This window comes from Labrus bergylta, chromosome 20 (assembly GCF_963930695.1).
Source record: "Labrus bergylta chromosome 20, fLabBer1.1, whole genome shotgun sequence".
Classification (NCBI taxonomy): Eukaryota; Metazoa; Chordata; class Actinopteri; order Labriformes; family Labridae; genus Labrus; species Labrus bergylta.
In genome coordinates, this window is record NC_089214.1 from 12,880,631 (window position 1) to 12,902,853 (window position 22,223).

General features: G+C 42.0%; 1 protein-coding gene across 3 annotated transcripts in view; it reads left to right on the plus strand.

The window, feature by feature from the left end:
• sema5a (sema domain, seven thrombospondin repeats (type 1 and type 1-like), transmembrane domain (TM) and short cytoplasmic domain, (semaphorin) 5A) overlaps positions 1 to 22,223 on the plus strand; it is a 127,373-nt gene that overhangs the window by 72,291 nt on the left and 32,859 nt on the right. For all 3 annotated transcript variants that reach the window (XR_002278352.3, XR_002278353.3, XM_020645593.3), the window contains exons 10-15: positions 4,241 to 4,445; positions 7,893 to 8,100; positions 9,783 to 9,900; positions 12,127 to 12,308; positions 13,970 to 14,113; positions 18,168 to 18,315. Coding sequence is in view for 1 of the 3 variants with exons in the window: in XM_020645593.3 (XP_020501249.1) it covers positions 4,241 to 4,445; positions 7,893 to 8,100; positions 9,783 to 9,900; positions 12,127 to 12,308; positions 13,970 to 14,113; positions 18,168 to 18,315 (1,005 nt within the window). In the remaining 2 variants the exon portion in view is untranslated. The remainder of the gene's footprint in view (positions 1 to 4,240; positions 4,446 to 7,892; positions 8,101 to 9,782; positions 9,901 to 12,126; positions 12,309 to 13,969; positions 14,114 to 18,167; positions 18,316 to 22,223) is intronic.

Here is a 22,223-nt window from a genome sequence, read left to right on the forward strand (position 1 = left end):
AAATAAGTCTGGTTGCTGGACATGTGCTACTTCACATCCTGGATACTGTCGAGGTGCTCTTGAGCAAAGCACTGATTCCTCAACTGCTCGGTGGTGCCCGTCCACATGCAGCCCCCTCACACACTGACACTTCTCCATTCCTCGGAAAATCAAGGAAAAAAGTCTAAAAGTCAGGTTATTAATGTTGCAATCACGTTGGTCTTCTGGGGACCATGAATATATCTGCCTGGATCAAAATCAGTCAGTTAAGACCAATTGAAAAGACAAATATTGACATCGCTATGGTAACCACTATCATGTTCCAGACGGCGGTTTATGAAATGTGCATGCGAGTTTAAGTTAAGAGCTAATCTTCAATGATAATTTGTTCATGCTTGAGGCAGTTTAGAACAAACACACTGCCCAATCAGCCAAACAATTTGTGTGGCAGGGTGCGTGCCCGAGGAAATTTATGCATGCGGTGTGTCCTGTCTAATAAAAGTGTGTTCACTCTGATGAGGCTGCCTCAGAGTCCCTGTGAGCTCTTCACTCTCATTAATTTCCTCTCTCTTTCAATCACCCCTCTCTCTCTCTACTCATGAACACACACATCACGAGTGCTGGTTATGGAATCCAGTGATTTTTACAATGGCACAATTATTCATTTAAGTATTTCATAGCCTGGCTTTATAAAAAAAAAGAAGCAGCCTCTTCCTAATAAACTCTCCATGTTTTTCACAAGTGGCTCTTTATGTTTATATTCCATCCTTTAAAAGGAGGAGCACTCGGAGCATTGCTGGGGCTCTAATCCTGATTTTAGGCGCCGCTCTTTACTGATGACACAGAGGGAGCGTCGTTTTATTAGCAGAAGTGGCTCTCAGTTGTAGCCGGCTTAACAGATAGCGAGGGAGCTAATCCACGCGGCTCTCCATAAGGGATTGAATTCTCTCTGAGGTCTGGCTGCCAGTGGGTGACACACACATCACTTCCACACATGCTTCCCATCAGGGGCCCCCTCGATCATGTCTCCGTCAAGCTCGCACACGCATTTGAGCATTTGCAATGCCTGCTATCAAGATGTGACATCTATAACGACACGCTCATGCAGAAAAAGTGCTAGCTGTGACAGTTTAAGAAACGCACACACGCATGAATCTGTAAAATGGAAAACATCTCATGGCCGTCATATATAGTGTATGTCTGCCAGTGCATTACCTGAAATAACTAATTTCCTCCATCTGATGCGGTGCTGACCACAGATGTATCCTGTTTAGCATACTGTTGGTACATTACAAAGATGGTTCTATATTCAGTAGGCTTGTATAAGACTCTGTTCCTGAAGGAAAAAGACAGGACCAGTTCTTCCCTCTCTATCCACAATAGCTGCCTCTCACCGCTGCACCGATGCACACTTTATCTAGGTTTCACTGACATCTTCATCAAGCATTTGTCAATGTTGGAGGATTAGATTTACGAGCGCAGGATTTATGGTCCGCCTGTTCTTTTCCAGCCCTTTGTGCACACACACCTACACACGTGCGTGCACAAATACACACCTATGGGACACCGGCGCCTCGAAAATCCACTGGACGCATGCATATCTACTGTAAACAAACACGCCCACAACATAGAGGGTTGTAGATTACTGCCAAACGGGGATAATCACGAGTGTGAACTCATCGGTTAGCACACATACTGGTCATTGATTGAGAGCTTAATTCCCTGTCTGTCTGCGCAGACAAGCCCCACCATTTATTCCAACCGCACGGATTGATCCTGCTAGGTTGATCCAGGCTATGAGTCATGTACGCTGGGTGTTAGGAGCTGATTCCCTCTCTGTGTTGTATAGGTTTTCTGTCACACTGTAATTGCTTACTGTAAAAAGGAATTCATTGTTTGGCTTTGATGTAGGAAAATATGTTAAGTCAGAGTCTGAGCGAAATGCTGGTGGAAGGTTTTTTTTGTTTTCAAAGAGGTGTCACTTCTTTCTGGTTTCCTTTCAGCGTTATTTATGATCATTTGGAGCCAAAACTGACAAATAATTGTAATCAGATATTACCCAGGATGCTGTAATTTAAAATAATGCGTGACGCATTTTAAACAAAAGCCCATTTGGCTGCTGCACAATCATTTTTTCCGTGTGCCACTTTTCCTGGCAGAGTGCGGTGCGCCGATGATGAGCGGGACAGCTGAGTGTCAGATGGGCCCGCTGCCAAATGATGCTTCCGTCCCTCACCTTGACTGTGCCGAGCAAATCACCACATACATCTCTGTGCATGTCACAGACCCTCACTGGTCAGAGGCTAACTTTGTCTCGCTGCGGCAGAAATACAATCATGCAGACACTGAAACACACACATGCAAGGACAAACCACAATAGGAAACCTTAGACATATGTTATTATGTCGCCCGCACCACACAAACATGATACACATTTAAGGCACACAATCACACACACACACACACACACAGTGTTGCATTTCCCTGTCCTTCAGGGCTTTAATGTCTCATCTCCTGATGTGGCGAGGGCGCTGATCCGTTGCCCATCTCGGGGAAACCCACCATGATTCTCATCTGTCAGCCCAGGGAAGGCCAGGGATTGATCTGTATAAAGTATCTGTGCTGTCGCTACCGTAGCTAGTCAGCAGGAACTAATTGCCACCCAAGGTCCATACTCCACTAAGAACAGCGAGGCGGAAGACTAGAGCACACTCGTGCGATGCATCTGCGATACCAGGTCCAAAACGAGAACAGTACCAGTCATTTGGGTTTGCGTAATTGTCGAGCACAGCTTATTTTGAGGTTTCTCTGCTCTGTGTCTCAAAGAAGGACTATTCTTTTGTGGATGGGGCCTCAATCCACAATCCTCACCCCAGCCTGGGACCTCTTTCACCGAAAGGGACATGCATGGTTAGCCTCACTCATTCAGCCTTACTCTGCCTCGGCTGGACTACCTTCATGCCTCACTTTCTCTCATTCTGTATAGTTGATAAAAGGCACTGCACTCGAAAGTAGGAGTATTATCACTGCCCTGTACCTTTAAAATGTCAGCTTTAATGAGCCAACAAAAACCACCCCATTTTTAGCTTTTTAGATTATCCAGTGGGTTCTTTTTAAGGTTTCTTTTGTCTAAGAGTAGGACATTTCTTAACACACACACACACACACGCACTCACACACACGCACTCAATCCTTCACAGTTTTGTTGAAAATAACTCACTTTGGATCTAGATTTGTTTTTCCTGAGCAGAAACAATATGCTGCATAAAGATATAGTGCGTATGCCTTGCCTTTAGTTATTAGTATGCTATTAGTGCTGCATAAGTTGAGCCTGCCTCTCATAGCAGTGTATAATATGTTATATATAAAATGCTTGTTCTCAACTTGGGAAGAGATCTTTCAAACTGACTGTTTCCCAGATTTAAAAAACAGTAATAGTTCAAAGAATATCATTAAAACTAAAGACACATAAAAACTTTTGCACAACTAGTATCACTTTTAACTTCTCAATATGTCTCTCAATAACTCCCATTTGGAGACTTTTCACTTTATTGAACTCTTTTTCATAAATAAAAGAGGGGAAATATCATATTAGGTGTTACACATAATAACCAAGTGCTGTGGCTGTGACTGTGCTCCAGCTGCTCCTGGGACTACTCGGACATGGAACGAGTCAAAAATGCATGATAAAACCAAATTACAATGTGGCAAAGACTCTACCTTTTTATGTGAAACGTTATTGCAGCTAGACTGTCCCCCCTTGCAGGCCCTAACATTTTAGGTGAAAGTAAATGGGAGTCCTTAGTTTGAATGATACCGCAGCACTTTGATAATGCAGCTCTCTGTTGTACTATGAGTAGCATCATTGAAGCTCGGAGATGAAAACATTTTTGAAGAGATTAGCTTATTTTTCGAGGTGGAAAGATGAATAATTAGAAACATTACTATTGAGCTACCAATAAAAGTCACGAGCAATATATATGCATATGAGGAGGAATCTAATAAAAGAGATAAGTACTCGCTCAGTCAAACATTCCTTCAGTCAGCAGCGGCGTTTTTGACTACAAAGCCTTCAGGTTGGGAGATAGCAAGCCATCACAACGAGGTGGAGAAGGACTTTTCATCTATGTTCATTTAATCATTCAATCCTTCCCCTATTCCGGAACAAAAATCTTAAGCTTATTAGCGTAGCATGCTGTACCAAAGAACTTTGCTCTTATCAAAGTAGTCATAAAACCTTTGGTCTTCTCCACCTTCACAGTGTGGCACCATCGACTCCGGCTCCTATGTGAACTTGACTGAAAGGAACCTGCAGGACGCTCAGAAGTTTCTGCTGATGCATGAGGTGGTCCAACCTGTGGTTCCTGTGCCCTATTTTATGGAGGACAACGTGCGCTTCACTCATGTGGCTGTGGATGTGGTGCAGGGCAAAGACATGCTGCTACACATCATTTACCTGGCTACTGGTGAGTACCTTACACTGTATGCATGAAGTGTGTTGAGGCTTTAACTGTGCATTAAAGCACATGTTGTACTGTTTTCATACATAGACTGTCACCGTGTATTTGTACTGTGCATACATGGTTTTAGTGGCTTCTTATAGCCAGAAAGTATTTGTTCTCGGTTACATTTTCAATAGGAGCAATGCCATCCTGCATAAACAAAGGCAATCTATTTTTTCTATTATTTCACATGATATTGTTCAATATTTTGTCTATGCAACAGGTTCGATGTGGGCAGATTGTTGCGGGAAAAGCAAGTCGCCATTTTTCCAGACACCAACCATTGTAAAGCCAATTTTGCATTTGAAATGCGCTGACACTTGTGGGGTCTTATTATCCATATTATTACCACCACTGACAGTCAAATCTAACAACATCGTCTACACTCTATACTTAGAGTATATTGAATAGTAATAAACTAGTAACTGATCGTTTGTCACAAAGCATTCCAACCATCAGCTTTAATTCATGTGTTTTCATCATGAGTATTGATTTTAATAGATGAATACTTCACTGTATGAATTCAGTGATCAACTCTCTGGGGCTTTAAACCCTTGAAGTTCACTTCCAGAGGGACTGACAGAAGAAACCAATAGATGAGGAGCTCTGAGGGGAGTTCAAAGCTTAGTGTTCTGACACATGCTTGATCACTCTTTACCTCCATATGCCCTCCATATGCACTGGCACAAAAACACATATATCGCACCATATATCACTCCAATGCAATCCAGCACTGAGAGATCCTACAAAACATGAAACAGCCAAACGCCATGTGTCACAAAGAGACAGAGTAATTTATAACACACACTAATAGCTCTGATTTAACCCTTACATGTATTCCCTGTGTGAACTGCACAGCACCCCTGCTTATCAGTCAACTGTTTGATCAAACTCAGTGTTGATGTGTGATGTCTGACTTGGCAAAGAGCTAAAAAAAACATTATCAGCAAGACGCCAGCCTGATACAGCATTTGGCGCTCTGTATTGTGATATAACAGACAATATGGATTATAAGCGGGTGTACTGAACAGGATTTGAAGGTAGTGACCCACTTTATCTCGCTAATGTACCGTAGGCCCAATGGGAAATGTCAACATGATCTTCCTGTTGTAGGGCTCTGTGTTATTTTAGGATATCACACGTACAAGCACACACTTTCACACACTCGCACAACCTGTTCCAGTTCACCCGCTCCGTGCTTGGCATCCCTCTCAAAAAAAAAAAAACTCCCCTTTCATTGTCTGCATGGTTCTGTGATCAATGTAGCGTCGAACCAAAGCTGCCCACACTGCGAGTTCCCCCGACACTAACCAGACGCTAATGAAAACATCTGAAACTCTGCCAAGGCCATTGGGTAGCGCACATATTGTACATAATCACATGCTATTATTAACACCTAAATGCTCTGCACTGATTGGGGCCATTGTGGAAAAAGCTGATAGCTCCAACTGGGGGTTCAAAGATGTCTAGGTGAAGGGTTCTTTTTTAAACACACGGCTTGCAACAGATTTTACCTCTCTTGTTGTTCAGCCCTCGTTTGTTTCATTTGTTTCAGTCCTGCTGCAGCATTTTTCTCCTGCAGTTTATGTGAATAGAATCAAGTTAAATGCAAATCGTTTCCCAAAAAAAGTTTTCGAGAGTTATTGAAGGTACATGACTAAAAGTGGGACCGGTGCTTGAAAAGTTACTGAAAGTTTTATTGTGTACTCATTATATTGCACAAATTGAAACACATTTCCGTAGCAACGAATCAAGATTAGAAATACCTACGTCAACATGTGTTGGATTAGAAAGGAGAGAGTTTAAAACAAGAATGAACATAATTGATCCTTACTAAGTGGGATGTGGGTGTTGCAGGAGCACAAAGATAAAGAAGTCTGCACAAGCAATTAAAGTTAGAACAAAATAAAACTGCTTCAAATGACAATATTTTTGAAACATAAAATGAAAAGACAAGTAATCTTCCTACCCACAACTTTCAGAAGAAGTGGTGTGATTAGTAGCACCGAAATACAGCACTATTGTTACAGTAATATGGTACATTAAGGAGATATGATATTCACCATATTAGTATTATACTCTTGTTTATTTTACATAGGGTAGTTCCTGGGGTCTCATTTTAAACATGTATATTAATTGAGAATACCCAACTAGTCTAAAGTCAAGAAAACACTCCAATATGAGCACAATTTCTTAAACCAGACTGAACACAGGATCACAGCGTTGGCGGCTAAACTATATATAGAAGTAGTATAACCTGACACATCCTACATACAGCATGTATCTCTCAATTTTTTAGATCGAAATACTGCCAAACCGTGCTGCTCCTACCTTATGCCATCTGTTCAATGTGCTTTCTTACATCCTGGTAGTAGAGCTTTACGCTAGTGTGGCCGTAGTCATTAGCTAACAGCCCCAGTTGGTTGTGGGCTGCTGACAGAAGTTTCATCCTCACATTGAGTTTCGCTCTCTTACTGGAGTACATACCTGGGTTACTTGACCAGTATCATTATGCTAGCTAAACCCGCGAGTTAATGAGACAACTTGTAGTTTCCGAGAGCATCTTTTGGTTGTGGCTAGCTGCTTCCCCGCTTCTCAAGCTACTGCGCCAAGCTAGCAGGTCCTGGATAAGTCTATTTACTGAACACACAGAGGCCAAACTGAAACGAAGCCCTCGTCAAATTAACAGTAAAGTGAACCACATAACTGAGAAAATGCTGAAGGCTAACCAGGATAGGTAGTTTTTCTCTGACTGTTTCTATTCCTGATCACATTATTGTAACAGGTTACGGAGTAATGCATAACTGGCAAACACTGCTCGGGGCAGTTCTGAGTTTTCTCACTCCTCTCTTTGAAACCATCTATTAGCAATTCACCCTTGTTCCCTGGGAACTCTGTGCACCTAATTACTTTTTCTCCACCCAGGGGATTTCATGTATAATAGATGATGTTTGTTTTAGCTCTCCCAAAAGAACAGGCCCCTAGCTTCATCTCACTGGGGCATACCTTACATAAAATAAAGGTCAGGACGTATTCACAATGACACAAGTTTCCACACTATTCTCTCTCGGAATCACAAAAGGTATATATACTTCTTCTTCAATATCCCCTCAAAGCAAAGTAGGCCAGAAATCTTGTATCGAGGTGCCATAACAACTCCCTGGTTCATTCTACAGCGATGCAAGTTGATGGCATAGCCAAGCCTGGCATGCCTGCCACCACCAGTCTCTTTGACAGTCTTATTTCAGAGCCAAGGGATTCTTGTATAGTTCACAGTGGGTTCAGATATAGTTCTTGTTCTTCTTCCCTTTTCACACTCCTCCATTGTTAACCCTCCTCTCCTGCTCTGTACTCCTCACCTTCTTCACTTTTGTGGCCAAATCCTCTTACATCCTCCTCTTTCTCTTCCAGATTACGGTACTATCAGAAAAGTGCTCTCCCCTCTCAACCGCTCCACTGGGAGCTGCCTATTGGAGGAGATCGAGCTGTTCCCGCCTCGAAAGAGGCAGCCAATCCGAAGCCTGCTGATCCTGCACAGCCGCAGCGAGCTTTATGTGGGTGTAAGAGACCAGGTCATCAAGATCCCACTGAAGAGATGCAGCTACCACAAGAGCAGAGAGTGAGTTAAATGCACAAAGCGACTTGATTAATCTCACTGGAAAGAGTCAAAAACAAATATGCAAAGAGCAAAGTTTTAAAGCACCCTCTTTCATAAGATGCTCTTTATCTGAAAAGGCCAGGCCTGCGTTGCTTCAGAGGCCTCGGCTGAGATTTAAAACCCTGTAAATCAGCTTTTGTCTGAGCCACTTGAGGTGCCCACGGCTGCCCTCTGTTTACTGTCTGCCTCTTGTGTCATTGAACCCAGCGTGTTCCGCCTTGTGAACAGCTCTCTATGTGTGTGTGTATGTGTGTGCGCATTTGTGTGAGTGTGTGCGCGTGTGTGTGCTTAGCAGATATTGAGTTTCTGTCTGTCTGGAAGACGCTCTGTCAAGGCATAAATATTGGCAAAGAAAAAACTGAGACAGAGGCCGGCTGTGAAGAGTCATCATGAGATTGGGATCCCATCCATCATCGCACGTAAAAAAAGGAATCACACCTGCATTCCATATCTCTCGTACAATGAGCTGTTATTGAAATACACGGACCAGTTAAAGCTTCATGTTACAGCTGTGGCTCTGTGATATATCCTGCATCCATTATGGCACTTCATCACCTCTTTCAAAGCCTCTTTTTTTTTTCCCAAAGCGAAAACACAAAACAAGTCAAATAAACTGTAGACTGGGGGCTACAGTGCAGAGGGAACACACATGTTCATTACTGACACTCAAGGAGGTTTACCTGTTTGAAATATTAGAAGGCTGTGCCTCTGTTTGGCTGTGTATGTTGTGCTGCTCTCTGATTGGTGCAACACAATCTCCACTGCCTTTAAGGACAGGTATTAGCTTCTTCTGTCTTTCTTACGTTTGCTATAGTCACCCTGGTATCCACCCTTCATATCATAGTCTGTCACTTCCTGCTTTTTAGTTAGCCGACCAGACGCTACGTCAGACACCTTGTTTGTGCAACCAAGCACAGACTGTTTGCCTCTCTCTGCATTTTCATATGGATGGATGCGTATGATCTTGTGTCCTTGCGTTAAGTGCTTCAGATTGTGTTCATTGTTATGAAACGCACATCACATGCAACTTTCAACACGTTTCACACAAACAATGTCAAGCTGCGGTGACGCTAGCAACTCAAAAATGTGTTATTGTCTGTCACTGCAGACTCATCTTTGCATGACAAGAGTGACATCAGGCTTTCTATTGCTCTCAGTAAAATCAGCCGAAAGAGATAGGCCAAAGACATCCAGCTTCTTTTTACCGCCGTTTCCTCGCAGTGAATATTTTTGTGGCTGATTTGTGTCAGAAATGAATATAATCCTGCTGCGTACCTGGAGATAACCTGAGAAATCAGTCAGCAAATTGTGTTTTAGGAAGCTTGAGCAATGTAAGCTTTGCACAACATTCAACAACATTCATAAATAAACATTTATTTTCTTCCCTTATCTCCCACTCACAGCCTTTACATGTGTTACCTTGTTCCCTTTTCTCTCCTCTAGCACATTCCTCTCCTATCTCTTCTCTTAAATTTCCCTTTTGTTCATCCATCATATCCCACCTTATCTTCCAGCAATCTGCGTAATCTCACTCTTAATTTTTTTAACGTCCAAACCTGATGATTTGATTTCTTGTAATGTCACAATGCTTAATGATGAATGAAAGCCTATTAAAATCAAACAAATTCACGTCTTTCTTTCAGGGCCTGTGTGGGGGCCAGGGACCCGTACTGCGGTTGGGACCTGTTGTTGAAAAAATGCACCACGCTGGAGGAAAGTGTCCGAATGAGCCAATGGGAGCAGAGCATCACAAAATGCCCCGTGAGTATCACTTGCCAACCTGATCTTTACATACCTGCTTTCACTTCACTCCCATGTTTGCTCTCTCCATTTTCCATCTCTACTTTGAAACTTCAAAGTTGGTGAAAAAAAAAAAAAAAAAAAAAAAAACACAATCATCCGGCTTCCATCCTCGCTCTCTTCTTCATGTGAATTTAATACTCAAATTCATCCGTTCTCCTCACCTCTCAAAAGCTGCAGCCTGCTCTGTATTCTGTCCGTGCATTCACAACTTAGAAGCAGCTCCTGAAACCAGCCTGAGAAACGTATCCAACGCACAAAGAAAAGGCACCTCTGGACTGAGCAAGTCGACTTTCAGGGATGCAACATGTAACCCCGGGAATGATCCAGAGCTCTGCCTCCATCATTCCCCTCTGACGGCTTGTTCATTAGCAAAGCAGCTCTCTCATTTATTTTAACGTGCAACAAATGCGGGAGCAGTGCTAGAGGGCTGGTAAGCCTATCAATTTCAGCATGGCTCTGCTTTTCTCAGTGTTTCAGACATCCTTTAAAAAGCTAGTCACTGCAGGATGTGCTTCTGTAGCTCTGTTGTGTACTATCCAGTTATTGTATAAAAAAAATGGCAGGCTTAGCACTTGACTAGACAGTCATTGCTCAATTGCAATTTTGGAACATGTTGCACACTGTTTTCTGTCAGCATGCTAAGCTGACCTAAATGTCTCTAATTGATTACTTCATGAAGAATTAGATCAAAGATCATATCTATGTTTGCAGCTGCAGTGGAGCCAACAACCCTTTAGTTGTTATGTATTTTCATACCACTTCCCACACCAGTAATGGACTATGTACTTATGCACTTAACCTCGGTCTAACCAGGTCCAATCCATTTAGAGGGGAGCAGGAATTAACTTTGACAGTAATAACTTTGCATCCTCGGAGATACATAATTATACTTCTCAGGAAAAAGTCTGCTTGCAACTATTCAAGAAAAGTAGACTGAAAAACAAAAACATTTCCCTTCTTTTATCACATCAGTCGTTCAACGTCCTATGAGTCCATTAACACAACAACAACAACCTCAAATTAAAGAGATTCTCTGCGGTTTAAGGGAAGGAGCAAGTCGCTGTTCCATATGTTAGTCTAAGTTTCCACTCAGGTGATGGAAATTTGTTGTCCGTATATGTTTTTATGAGGAGCCCACTCTCGCCTTAATCAACGGCAATTCAAAAAGCATGATGTGAGTGTGTTCTTTAGATCAAATAAAGGAACAGCTGTTGTTATTTCAGCCTGTGGAAAAGACATTCTTTCTCTTTTCATTCATAAGAACATGAGGGCTTTTAATCATGCTGTCCCTGGAGTCCTTTACTCTTTTACTTCCTATTTCAATGAAAGAAATCACATGTTTGTCTCAGCTGTAAATATTTATATTTTTATTATTTAGTTCAAGGAGAAATTCACTGAATTAAAAAAAAAAGGGGAAAAAATATGTCCTGTCTCATCTGAGTACATTGGGATATTGTCTGTTGTTTTCTTTTGAGGCAGCCTCAGTGATGCAAATGTTGTCTGTCTTACCCAAGCGTCCCCCATTTAGACACTGGGCCGAGTTCAATTACCAATATGAGTGGGGGGGGGGGCAGACCTTATTTCTGCTTTTGCCAAAGCAGCTGATGATCACACTCTCGTTCCTCTCTGTATGAAAGTGTTTTCTGCATTTTTAAATCACCCTGTAATGTACCATCGACATGGCTCATATCATCCAGCAGCTCTGAATCTCACGCCTGTGCCTTTTTGTATTTAGCTCATATGCCCGGGACATCGCTCGTAATTCATAGCTCCTGTAATATCGGAGCCTTCCTGTTTCATTGTGTTGTGCTTCAGATAGCTATTTACGCTGCCACTTTTATTTCCTCATTTTTCTGTCCTTCCAATGTGTCCATTCACTGCCTTGTTTTTTTTTTCCTTTTTCTGAATCTCTCTTGCTACTCCAGAATCTCATTATATCCCTAAGACAATTTTCATATTTCCTCCTCATGTTCACAGCCCATTTTCTGTCTCTATAACTGTGCAATTTTTGGATGTGCTTTCGATGATGTTATTTTTGCATCTATTTGGGGAATATTGATTTCTGTTTGTATGTCAGCTACGTTTCCCAGAGCAACATGTTCCTGAGAGCATCGCTTTAAAGCAATAACCTCTTCCTGAGAAAATCCATAACTCTTAAAATGTTGTATTTTTGGGCCCTAACAGATCCGTAATGTGACTGTCGATGGAGGCTTTGGCGCCTGGTCGGGCTGGTCCTCATGCAGTCATAATGACGGAGGCAGTGCCGGGTCCTGTCTGTGTCGAACGCGAGCCTGCGATAACCCCGCCCCTCAGTGTGGAGGGGAGCAGTGCTACGGCATCAGCGTGGAGGTGGCAAACTGCTCCAGGTAACATCTTAGCTGCTACACAAGGGGTATCTGGAAATCTGTATCTGTAAACATCCTCTGAATATGACTGAATATAGTTCTACTTTAAAAGTGGAAAAGGTAAGTTTATAAAGGAGGACTCTATGAATTCTTTATGAATTTAATGAATTCCCTGCATGCCCACACCTTCTCATCAAGACAACATGCTCATTAATGTTTCCTGTGTTGAATATTCAGTGTCAGTCCTTTGGGACTTAGATGTGATGATTTGGGTGTTATTTTGTCTCACTCCTTCAGCTGACATAAAAACCGATTTTAACACCCTGATTGAAAATGAACTGACATGATTCCAGTTGTGAATCAATCTCCGGAGCCCAAGTTATGAGATTCACTATGAAAAGGAAAATGCAGCTTATCATTTCATATCAAAGCCTTAACGAAGAGTTGCTTCGCATCATTTCTTTATTCATCTCTTGGAGTTTAAAGTGTTCACCGAATTAGTCACTGATTAATTACTTACTGATCAACCAATCAGGTGATCCACTCCACAGTATGCGTCAGCACGAGGTTCATGAGGATGGCCTCTCTGTCTAAGTCAGTTAGGTCAAGTCATGACTTCTGTATTTTTTTACATAACTGATCTCTTTAATAATAAAGTAAGCCTCAAACTTCAGGTGTGGGGTCACTTTGAATGACATGCGGATCCTGCTGGCTTCCCACTAGACATCAACACAGATAATCAGTCACTTAACTTCGCCTCTCAGCAGTGCTGTGTTTGTGTTGTCATTGATATTAATAATAATATTAATAATAATATTAATAATAATAATAATAATAATAATAATACATTTAATTTGTAAAACAAGTGCTACAGGAAAAAAATAAAATAGAAATAAAAAAATAAATAAAAAATGTCATTCTTAAATTGGAAAAGTAATCTGTAGTCTGCACGGTTCCAGCCCCCACCACTTATCTCATTATGTTGGAAACACAAGAATAAACTAGCTTATTCACCAGCTAATGAGTTAGCCTCGCTGTTGATGGTTAAGCTTGATGACCTCCTGTCGGCCAACCTCTCGCTCCTCTCCTCCTAATGATGATCACTTCCGGCTCCAGAAAACAAACATGGCAGCAGCCAAATGTGGAACTCGAAGCTTCACTGTCACAGGCGGGAAAATGGTTGATGTAACGGTGGCTACATCCATTATTGAAGTTTATGGTTTTATACGCATTCACCTTCACTAACTTAGTAGTCACTCTGTATCATTTCTGATTTCATCCAAATCAATTCCATTCAGACTTTCTCGTCCAGTGAATGCATTTTTCCAGTGAGGGTTATTTGGCCACCCAACACCAAGCAGCATTTTTGTGCACTACTTTGAGGTCTCAGCTTTTATTTGTGAAGTTAATGATGAGGAATACATCCATCTACATGCTTTCATTTCATCCTGAAGAATTAGGGGAACCTGACAAAAGAAACACTTGAAACATCAACATTAAAGATGTTCAATATTTATTCTGTTACACCTTCTTAAGTAGAAGAATTTACAGCCCTACTATCTGAAACATATATATGACTCTGTTCAGCTTTTCAAAATTTACTTTTAAACCCTCCAGCAGCGTTTCTCAGGGTGGTGTTGTGTTCTAGCTTCCATCATTCCTTGCTTTGTGTGTTTCCACAGAAACGGAGCGTGGACTCCCTGGACTTCCTGGTCACCCTGCAGCACTAGCTGTGGTATCGGCTTCCAGGTCCGTCAGCGCTCATGCAGCAACCCGACCCCTCGGCATGGTGGGCGAGTGTGTGTCGGACAGAACCGTGAGGAGAGGTATAACACACACACACACACACACACACACACACACACACACACACACACACAAACACACACTGACACACAAATACTCGAGTTTCCTTCACATGTACCGTTTAAAGCAAATACAGGCTGTTTATGTGTGTTATGATTCTGTGTTTAATTGTTTAAATACAACATTTTTCAATAATTTGTGACCTGCAGTTAAGAAGTATGACTTTGACTGTGACTTTTCCTTTTCTTTTTTTCTTTTTTCTTCACTTCTGTCTAACTTTGTGACAGCCAATTAAGGAATGAGTAGGGTAGAGGCCTGAGCTCGGGTAATTATCTTGCTTTCACACACAGGCAGAGTCTGCATTTTGAAGCTTTGGAGGCTTTGGCGGAGAATAATCGCCTTTTTAAAGATGTTTGTGCCGTTTCTAAGCAACCTACAAGGCCTGAAGGTGGGGAAAAAAAAAATCAGCTTCTCAAGGAGAAAGACTGTGAAGGAACACAAAGAGACACACGAAGCAGCTCAGGTAGAAAAGGTCACCAGATGAGTGTTCTCACAGTGAAAGTTTTCTCTATTTCATTTGGTGATCTCAAACTTTAGTTCAGTTGCCAAATCAAGAAGAAGGACTTTGGAAAGGCCGTGACAGCTTCCATGGTGTTTGAAAATTGGATGATAGCAGCTGTATTACATTATTTCAATTCCAGCTTAATAGAAAGTGCTGTTTAATAATGAACGGAGACATTCTCCTTCGGTGTCCAGCGCTCCCCAGCCAGGCGCCGTGCTGATGTTTTTCATCTTACTCCCGCAGTTAACCAGCGGTAGAGGCAGAAAAGTGCAAATAAATACAGTTCAGAGGCTACAGGGAAGGGAGGAGGAGAAATAAATTGTTACTAAGCGTTGCCCTGGCAACTACAGCAGCATTGCGATGGACGAGTAATTGGATATGGCCTTCAAGGATGAACCTTATATTGCATCCTTTTTTTCCCTCCTTTTTCTGCACTTTTTCATTTCCTCTCTCCCTCCACCTTCCCATTTCATACTCACTGATGCTCCTGGTGGAGCCGTCCTTTTTCTCAAGGACTGCTCCTCCAGGAGCGCTGATGTAAAATATATCGAGTGACCAGCAGGGGGGTGGGGGGGAGGGGGGGGGGGAGCCTAAAGACCAGCAAGGCTGTTTTCTCCCGCTCCTTCTCTTTCTCTCTTTGAGCTCTAATCTGCCTTGTTTCATCTCCGCTTCCCGCTCTGTTCAGCTATTTAAAACACCTTAGGCCAGTTAAGGGCCAGCTGTGAGGGCTGTAAAAGGATCCATGTGAGGTGGGAGTGAGAGGAGAGGAGTTTGTGTGTCTATGTGAAAGAGATGGAAAGAGAATCTGTGTTAGCAGATAAATAATGCTGTGTAAGTTTGTGTCTGCCTGAGGGAGTAAAACACATGATGGAGATGCTAGATGTTTCTGTGTGTTCTGTGTGAGCAAATCCAGGCGTGTCAGGAATGTAAATAACAAATTCTTCAAAAACAAAAGCAGGAACTTGCATTCGATGCCCAACCAGCGTAGTGGTGTCCAAAACCTTTCCACCACATCAGTTGTTTACTGTTATCCATGTGTGAAATAGGTAAATTCTTCTGTACAGGCCTTAATCCACACAGCATGAAAAGGGCTGGCACTTTCCCTCAGCTTTTGCTCACTGAACATTTCATTGAAAGCAGTGAAAGGCTTTTATTTGACGGGGCACAGGCTTCCTTGTATGTTTGCAATAAGCCTCACCACTCACTTTGTTCCTCGACGACCCTGTTTGGATTAATGCACATTTCTGTTCAAACATGCATGGATATAGTCTGAGAAGCAGCATATTTAGAAAAGGATTCAAAGGATGCTCTTCTCTCACCTCTTCTCTGTGTCTTGTAGCCAAGCGGCTTCCCATTAGTTTGGCCCTGATTTTTTTTATTTTTTTTTGCAGCAGGCAAAGCTTTTAAAGATCAAGCAAACGTTCTGAAACCGACTGTGCGCAGCACCGCTATGGGCTTAAACCTGGCTGGTTAATGCCTGCGTTTATGCACCTTCTGTCGGTATTTCCCTTAGCATACTGACTTCGTCCATACTGCTTACTCAGCCTTAGACGGGTAATTAGCAGCGTTTTACTCTGATCAGCTCTGTGTTATAACAGAGAGAAGAGACAGGGATACAATGAAGGAAAGCCAATCACTTGTCTTAAATGATGAAAGTATGTACGATGATGATGTTGAAGCTTAAAATCTGCCTTACATTACACATATCTGTGTGTGTGTGTAAATGTGTACGGCTTGTGAAGGATTGTATCTACAATCTTCCCCTCACTCCTCTTTGTCACTGTATCATCCTCGTACAAGCGTGCAGATTAGTAAAAGTGGAAAAGAACACTCTGCTCCTGGATCTCAACAACCAAAATAAACAGAGTGTAGCTTTTGATGTGCCATGAACCAAAGCAGAGTTTTTGGGGAGGAATAACACAATGAAAATATCTAGTCTGTGCCTCTGGAGGAAGGGTATAAAGTGAAAGCTATTTTAGCATAAGAAGACTAAATCTTCCTCTAAAGGCATTCAGGAGCCCAAACACAACAAAAACAGCCATAAAAGCAATTTTATAGCATGCGACAAAGTTATAAAAGAAATTATATGGCTCTAATAAGCCTGGCAATCGTCTGTCGTTATTGTATAATGAGGACTGAGTAATTAAGTATTTCAGACGTGGCAGTAATCCTGTCCTGTAAAATGATATAATTAGAGATGATGCATGCATCTTTGCGGACTTTTTAATAGCCTGTGTCAATGAATTATGCAAAATGCATATGCAGCATTCATTTGTATTTCAGACCGAGTTTTCTTAGATTAACGTAAATGCAACACTGTCCATAAAAAGCAAAGTGCAAAAAAAAAGTACCTAGTGGAGCGATCCAATCAGATGTTCTGGGCGCTCCAATGTTCACTGGACTCCATGGCCACATCAAAGGCAAATGGTGGGGTTTGTTAGATTTTCTTTAAAGTTGAGTTTACACGCCTTTTCTTTCAGACGTTCCTTTCTTGTGGGCTGAACTCTTTGTAGCTATTTCAGTTTGGTGGCAAGGATTCAGAAGTGTGGTGCCGTCTCCAGTAACTATCACATTTCCATTTCAGACCTCGGTCAGATAAAGCTGCTATTTCATTTTCTACAAATAGCCCAACAACAAAAAAATAAATAAATAATGTCAGACATGATACAGTTGTATGTTCTCAATGTTAGTTAGACTCTATGGCACAAGTGCAACCATGTGTTAAATGAATACTGTGTAACACTTTTTATTTTTAATCACAATATACACACGTGTCTGCTCAGCAGCAAAACGAATGACATACAAATTCAGACCCAACTGCTTGGCAGTGTGAAGCTTTTCTCACCTAAAGAGCCGAGCTCCTGAGACAAGAGCAACTAAAAATAAGCTTATTAATGTTGAGGGGTAATTACGCTAACACATTTGTTCTTATAGCCTTACAAGTTCACGTTCTATAAATTCAGTTTCACAGCTTCATCAGTTAAAATACACCAGTAGAAAATTCATTAATTAAAAAGCCGCTCCAAAGCCACGGTTGATTTTTAAAACTCTATGTATGTCTCCTTATCAGCCGTGGTACATGTTTTATTGTATGAATTGTAACTTGACAGGTTGTTATTTGGCTCACGTTCCTTGTTTCTAGTTTGCTTGTTGTGTAGCTGTTATGTCTGTAAAAGCTTTTTGTAAGCGGTTTGCTGTCTAGAAAGCAAGAAGCCTCATAAGGAACACTTAAACCCCAATAGAAAGCATTTTTAACAGTGTATAAACTTTTAATGATCCTTTTAAAGCCCTTTCAAGTAAATTAATGCAAAGTCTGTTTCCTTTCTTTACAGCTTTGTTTTACAAGGTTGTCATCCTTCTTCTGTTTACAGCTCAGACTCTACTTCTGGGTGTCCACAAACTCATTACTGCTTCATCTATGCTGTAACTACTTTCTTCATCTTTGGCGTAAAGCCTTATCTTACTGAAAAGACTGACATCTTGATCCCCTGTGGCCTCTGCTCCTTTCACAGATACTGTAATGAACACCTGCCCTGCCCTCCACATGTCTACTGGTCGGCGTGGTCGGCATGGGAACGCTGCAACGTGCCTTGCGGCGGAGGCATCCAGTCGCGACGCAGGACCTGTGAGAACGGCAACGACTGTCCCGGGTGTGGTCAGGTATGTCGCGCCGAACAATAACCCCTCACTCGTGCACCGTCCTCGAACCTCGACTTCCTCTCTGTCTCCTCATTGTTCAGGAGCTCAGCCTCATCCCTCTCTGACGCGATGAACAGCCAGTGCTGATGAAATGGGAACATCTAACACGACCAAATCCCCTGGCTATATTTATACAGTGGCAGCAGACATCAGATTTATTACCAAGACCTATTTAATACCACACGCACGCACACGCACACACACACACACACACACACACACACACACACACACACACACACACACACACACACACACACACACACACACACACACACACACACACACACACAGACACAGACACAAACACGCAGTAATCACTTCACATATGAATAGGCTTATTTTCTGCCACAAAGCTTTCTCCAAAGCACGGATGATGCAAGGATGTGTTGAAATATGAGCGCTCTCCTTGTTGACAGAATGATGTGATGCTGGTGTTATTTCTGGTGCTATTTTCACACACGCACACAAACACACACGCACACAAAGTCTTGGTATAAATGAGAGAGAATGAACATGATAGCTGTAGCCTCTCGTGTCCCTCTTGAACACAGATTAAAGAATATGGGTCAGTCTTGCGATACATGGGACCCTGAAAGGGTTTTTTTTTGTTTGTGCAAAAAATTACAAAAAAACAGATTGGATGGTTTAAGGAAAAGCCTTTTAAGTCTTTTATAAAAGGCTGGTTGTGGTTTAGGGTTTAGAATCCTAAACATGATTACAAACACGTAGCATATCCATGATATTGTATGTACATATTGTGCGTTTATTTGTGCAATATGGAGGTTGTTTCTTTCAAATCTATTTGACTCATTTTGTTTTCAAATGAACACTTTTAAGCTCCTCTGGGGAACTTTCAGTGATGTTATTTTTTCGGTGCCCCCTGAAGACAAAAGTACTGCTGTGTTTCTAATCTCATCCTGCTCTCTTAAAAAGGTCAAATGTTTCACGCATCTAGAATCTTTCCCGTGGAAAATGCAAAACACTCTTATGTTTATCGATATATTGCAGTCCACCCCTTCGTCTGACACCTACCCTGCGGCAGTGGTTCCAGGCCTTCATAATACCAATGCAGAAATGATCAAACTTGTTGCTTGTGGTCTCATTTGATTTGTTCGGTCAGACAGAGACACATTTGAATACACTGGTACATTTCAGTGTATTTCAGAAGCAGCTCAAAAAGTCTTCACAGGATCTTTAAGATACTTAATTAAGAAAACAAGGAATACTGCAAAGCCCTCTCTTTTTTAAACAACTAAAATGCCTTTTTATGGCATGATGATGTAGACCTTTACATAAACTTCATCAATAATCAAAAATCTAAATTCTGTTCAAAACAGAAACACAAAGAACAAACAACACTAACAATCAGAAATGATGTAAATCAGTTACTCAGAAGCGTTTTGCAGTTATTCATACTGTATGCACACACTGGTCACGGTAATACAATTCTCTCATTTAAGGTGACCCTGTTAGCTCAGCCAAAGATGAGGCAGAAAAAACATTACAAGCGCTTTAACCTGAAAAACTGAGTTTGTGTAATGACATGCATGATGTGTCCTGGTGACCATAAAGGTTAGAGCTACTGAGAGTTTTACGAGTCAGTCGAGAATATGATAAGGGAGTTCATTCAGTGTGGCCTTATAAAGAAAGATGCACCAATGGTCCATCCTTCACTCGTATAAAGGTACATCACACACAATTGGACACAGACATTCACTGTGCAAATTGCAAAAGGACTGTTGGATAAAAATAAAAAGATTTTCAGCATTCAGCGAACCGAATAGCGGAAAAAAAGAAAAAAAAAAAACACATCCCACAGGTTGTGTAATGGCCCGCTGTGAAGCTGAATAATACTCTGGCAGCATTGAGGAAACATCCCACATAAGACCTTCTAACCTCCAAGCATATATCTGATAATTGTCCATGACACATTAGTCGCTGCAGAACACACAAATGAAAAGACTGACCTCCCATTAAATAGCAATTTAGCATTCACACCATAATATCTACAGCTACGTGTAGACGCCCACTCGCTCTCCCTCACACACATGCACACACATCCTCACTGAAGCATCCTGGGTGTGCAGCGGCATTCCTGCGAGAGCGCAGTTCAGAGAAGGAGACTTGATGAGGAGCTTCAGGGGGGCAGGGGGGGGGATTCTGATCTCACTGCTGTTTCCAAACGGGAGTCTGTCTGTGACTGTCTGCAGTTTTTTGGGGTATTTTGTTGATATCTGGAGCGGAGCACAGCCTCAGTGAGGAGGAGGAGGGGATGTTAGGGAGAGTTTGTTCTGCTGTTGGGGGGGGGGGAGGGGGTTTGTAGTGATGACAGACAAGAAAGTGAAAAGTAGAGAGAGCCGAGGTGGGTTAGTGGGAGAGGTCAAAAAAGCAGCATGGACAAACACAAAACTCTTTTTTTTCCTGTCACCCTCTCCTTTGCTTTTCTTTTCTTTCAAAGACCTTTAATTGTTGTCTCTTTTTGGTTGTTTTTTTGTTTCATCATCAGACATTATTCTCTCCAAACATTTCATTGTGGACTTAATTGGGGCCGCTTTTGCCACCAGAGTTGTAATTACATTCAGATTTTAGAGACATGTTCTCTTTCTTCTTTTTTTTTTGACAGCTTAGCGAGCGATAGCTTCATGTGTACAGAACCATTGGCTGCCTGTCATTTACGACTCTGATAACGGCCCAGCTGTTAGTGTAATGCAACGATTGCTTCACTGCACTTAAACACCCTAAATGATAGACGCTCGAGTCTTCAGGACAGGAAACAGTAACGCTCTGCACCTTTAATAACATGAGTCGAATACATTTGTATTCACCACTTGAAGATCAAGGATGATGAGAAAGCGTTCGTAAAATTTCATCAAGAACCCCCCCCACCCCCCACTCAAAAAAAGTGTGATTGAGTTTTTTATGTGCCATCTGCCTGTGTTCTCTACCCCCGGACAGATCTGTGTTTTAATTAAACAGAAGGAGACCACACACACACATAATCACACACACACGTTGCAGCTTCTGTCATCACAGCAACTTCTTTTTTTTTTACAAAATCAGACACCCTGCTGCGACCTGCAAAGATGAACACAGAGTATGTGTTTAGACGTGGATGCATGAATACGTTTTGTATTCATGTTTTGCTGTCAGGATTGATAACGCCGCAGCCACCTGCGGTCAGCTCCAGGCATTTGCCAGACATTAATCGACAGCAACGAGCCAACATCTGCTTAGGCTTTTCACACAGATATCAAGCACAGACTTTCCCAAGAAATACTAACTTTTTTTTTTGCAACTTGTTTTGAAAAGTCTACAAAGCTGGACTGAAGTTGGAGATAGCGGTCTCAGGTCAGCGCTCCCAACATGCTCTCTAGAGAAACGCTGAGCAAAACATCGATTAAATTTTGTCTTACTTTCTTGTGATTCCTTATTGATCCCTGGAGCAAAATTTTCTCAAGCTTATACTCCCCACAGGGAGCTCACATTAGATACAAAACAGCTCAAGTGAAGCAAGTAAGGATTCAGGTCAAGGACGCTTCACTTTAAACAAAAGTGTCTCTATTTAATATGCAAGCCTTAAACTAAATGTTGCCACATGCCTGATCAAAAGAGCAAACTCTGCAGGTGCTGCATTTCCCATCCAACCTGCCCTAATGCTGCCCTGCGTGTCATTGCCTTAAGCCTCAGCAGTCTTATCATCATAAAAGTATTTAGTCCTTAGGTGCTCTGTGCCTCATTTTGCTGATGCAAAAGACCACACGACTGCAACTTCATCAGTCTGAGTCCTGGTCCGCTCAGCGCAGCTCCAACGCTCTTGTGTTTTTCTGGATCTGCATTTCAGGTTTGAACCCCCCAGAGGAAATGTA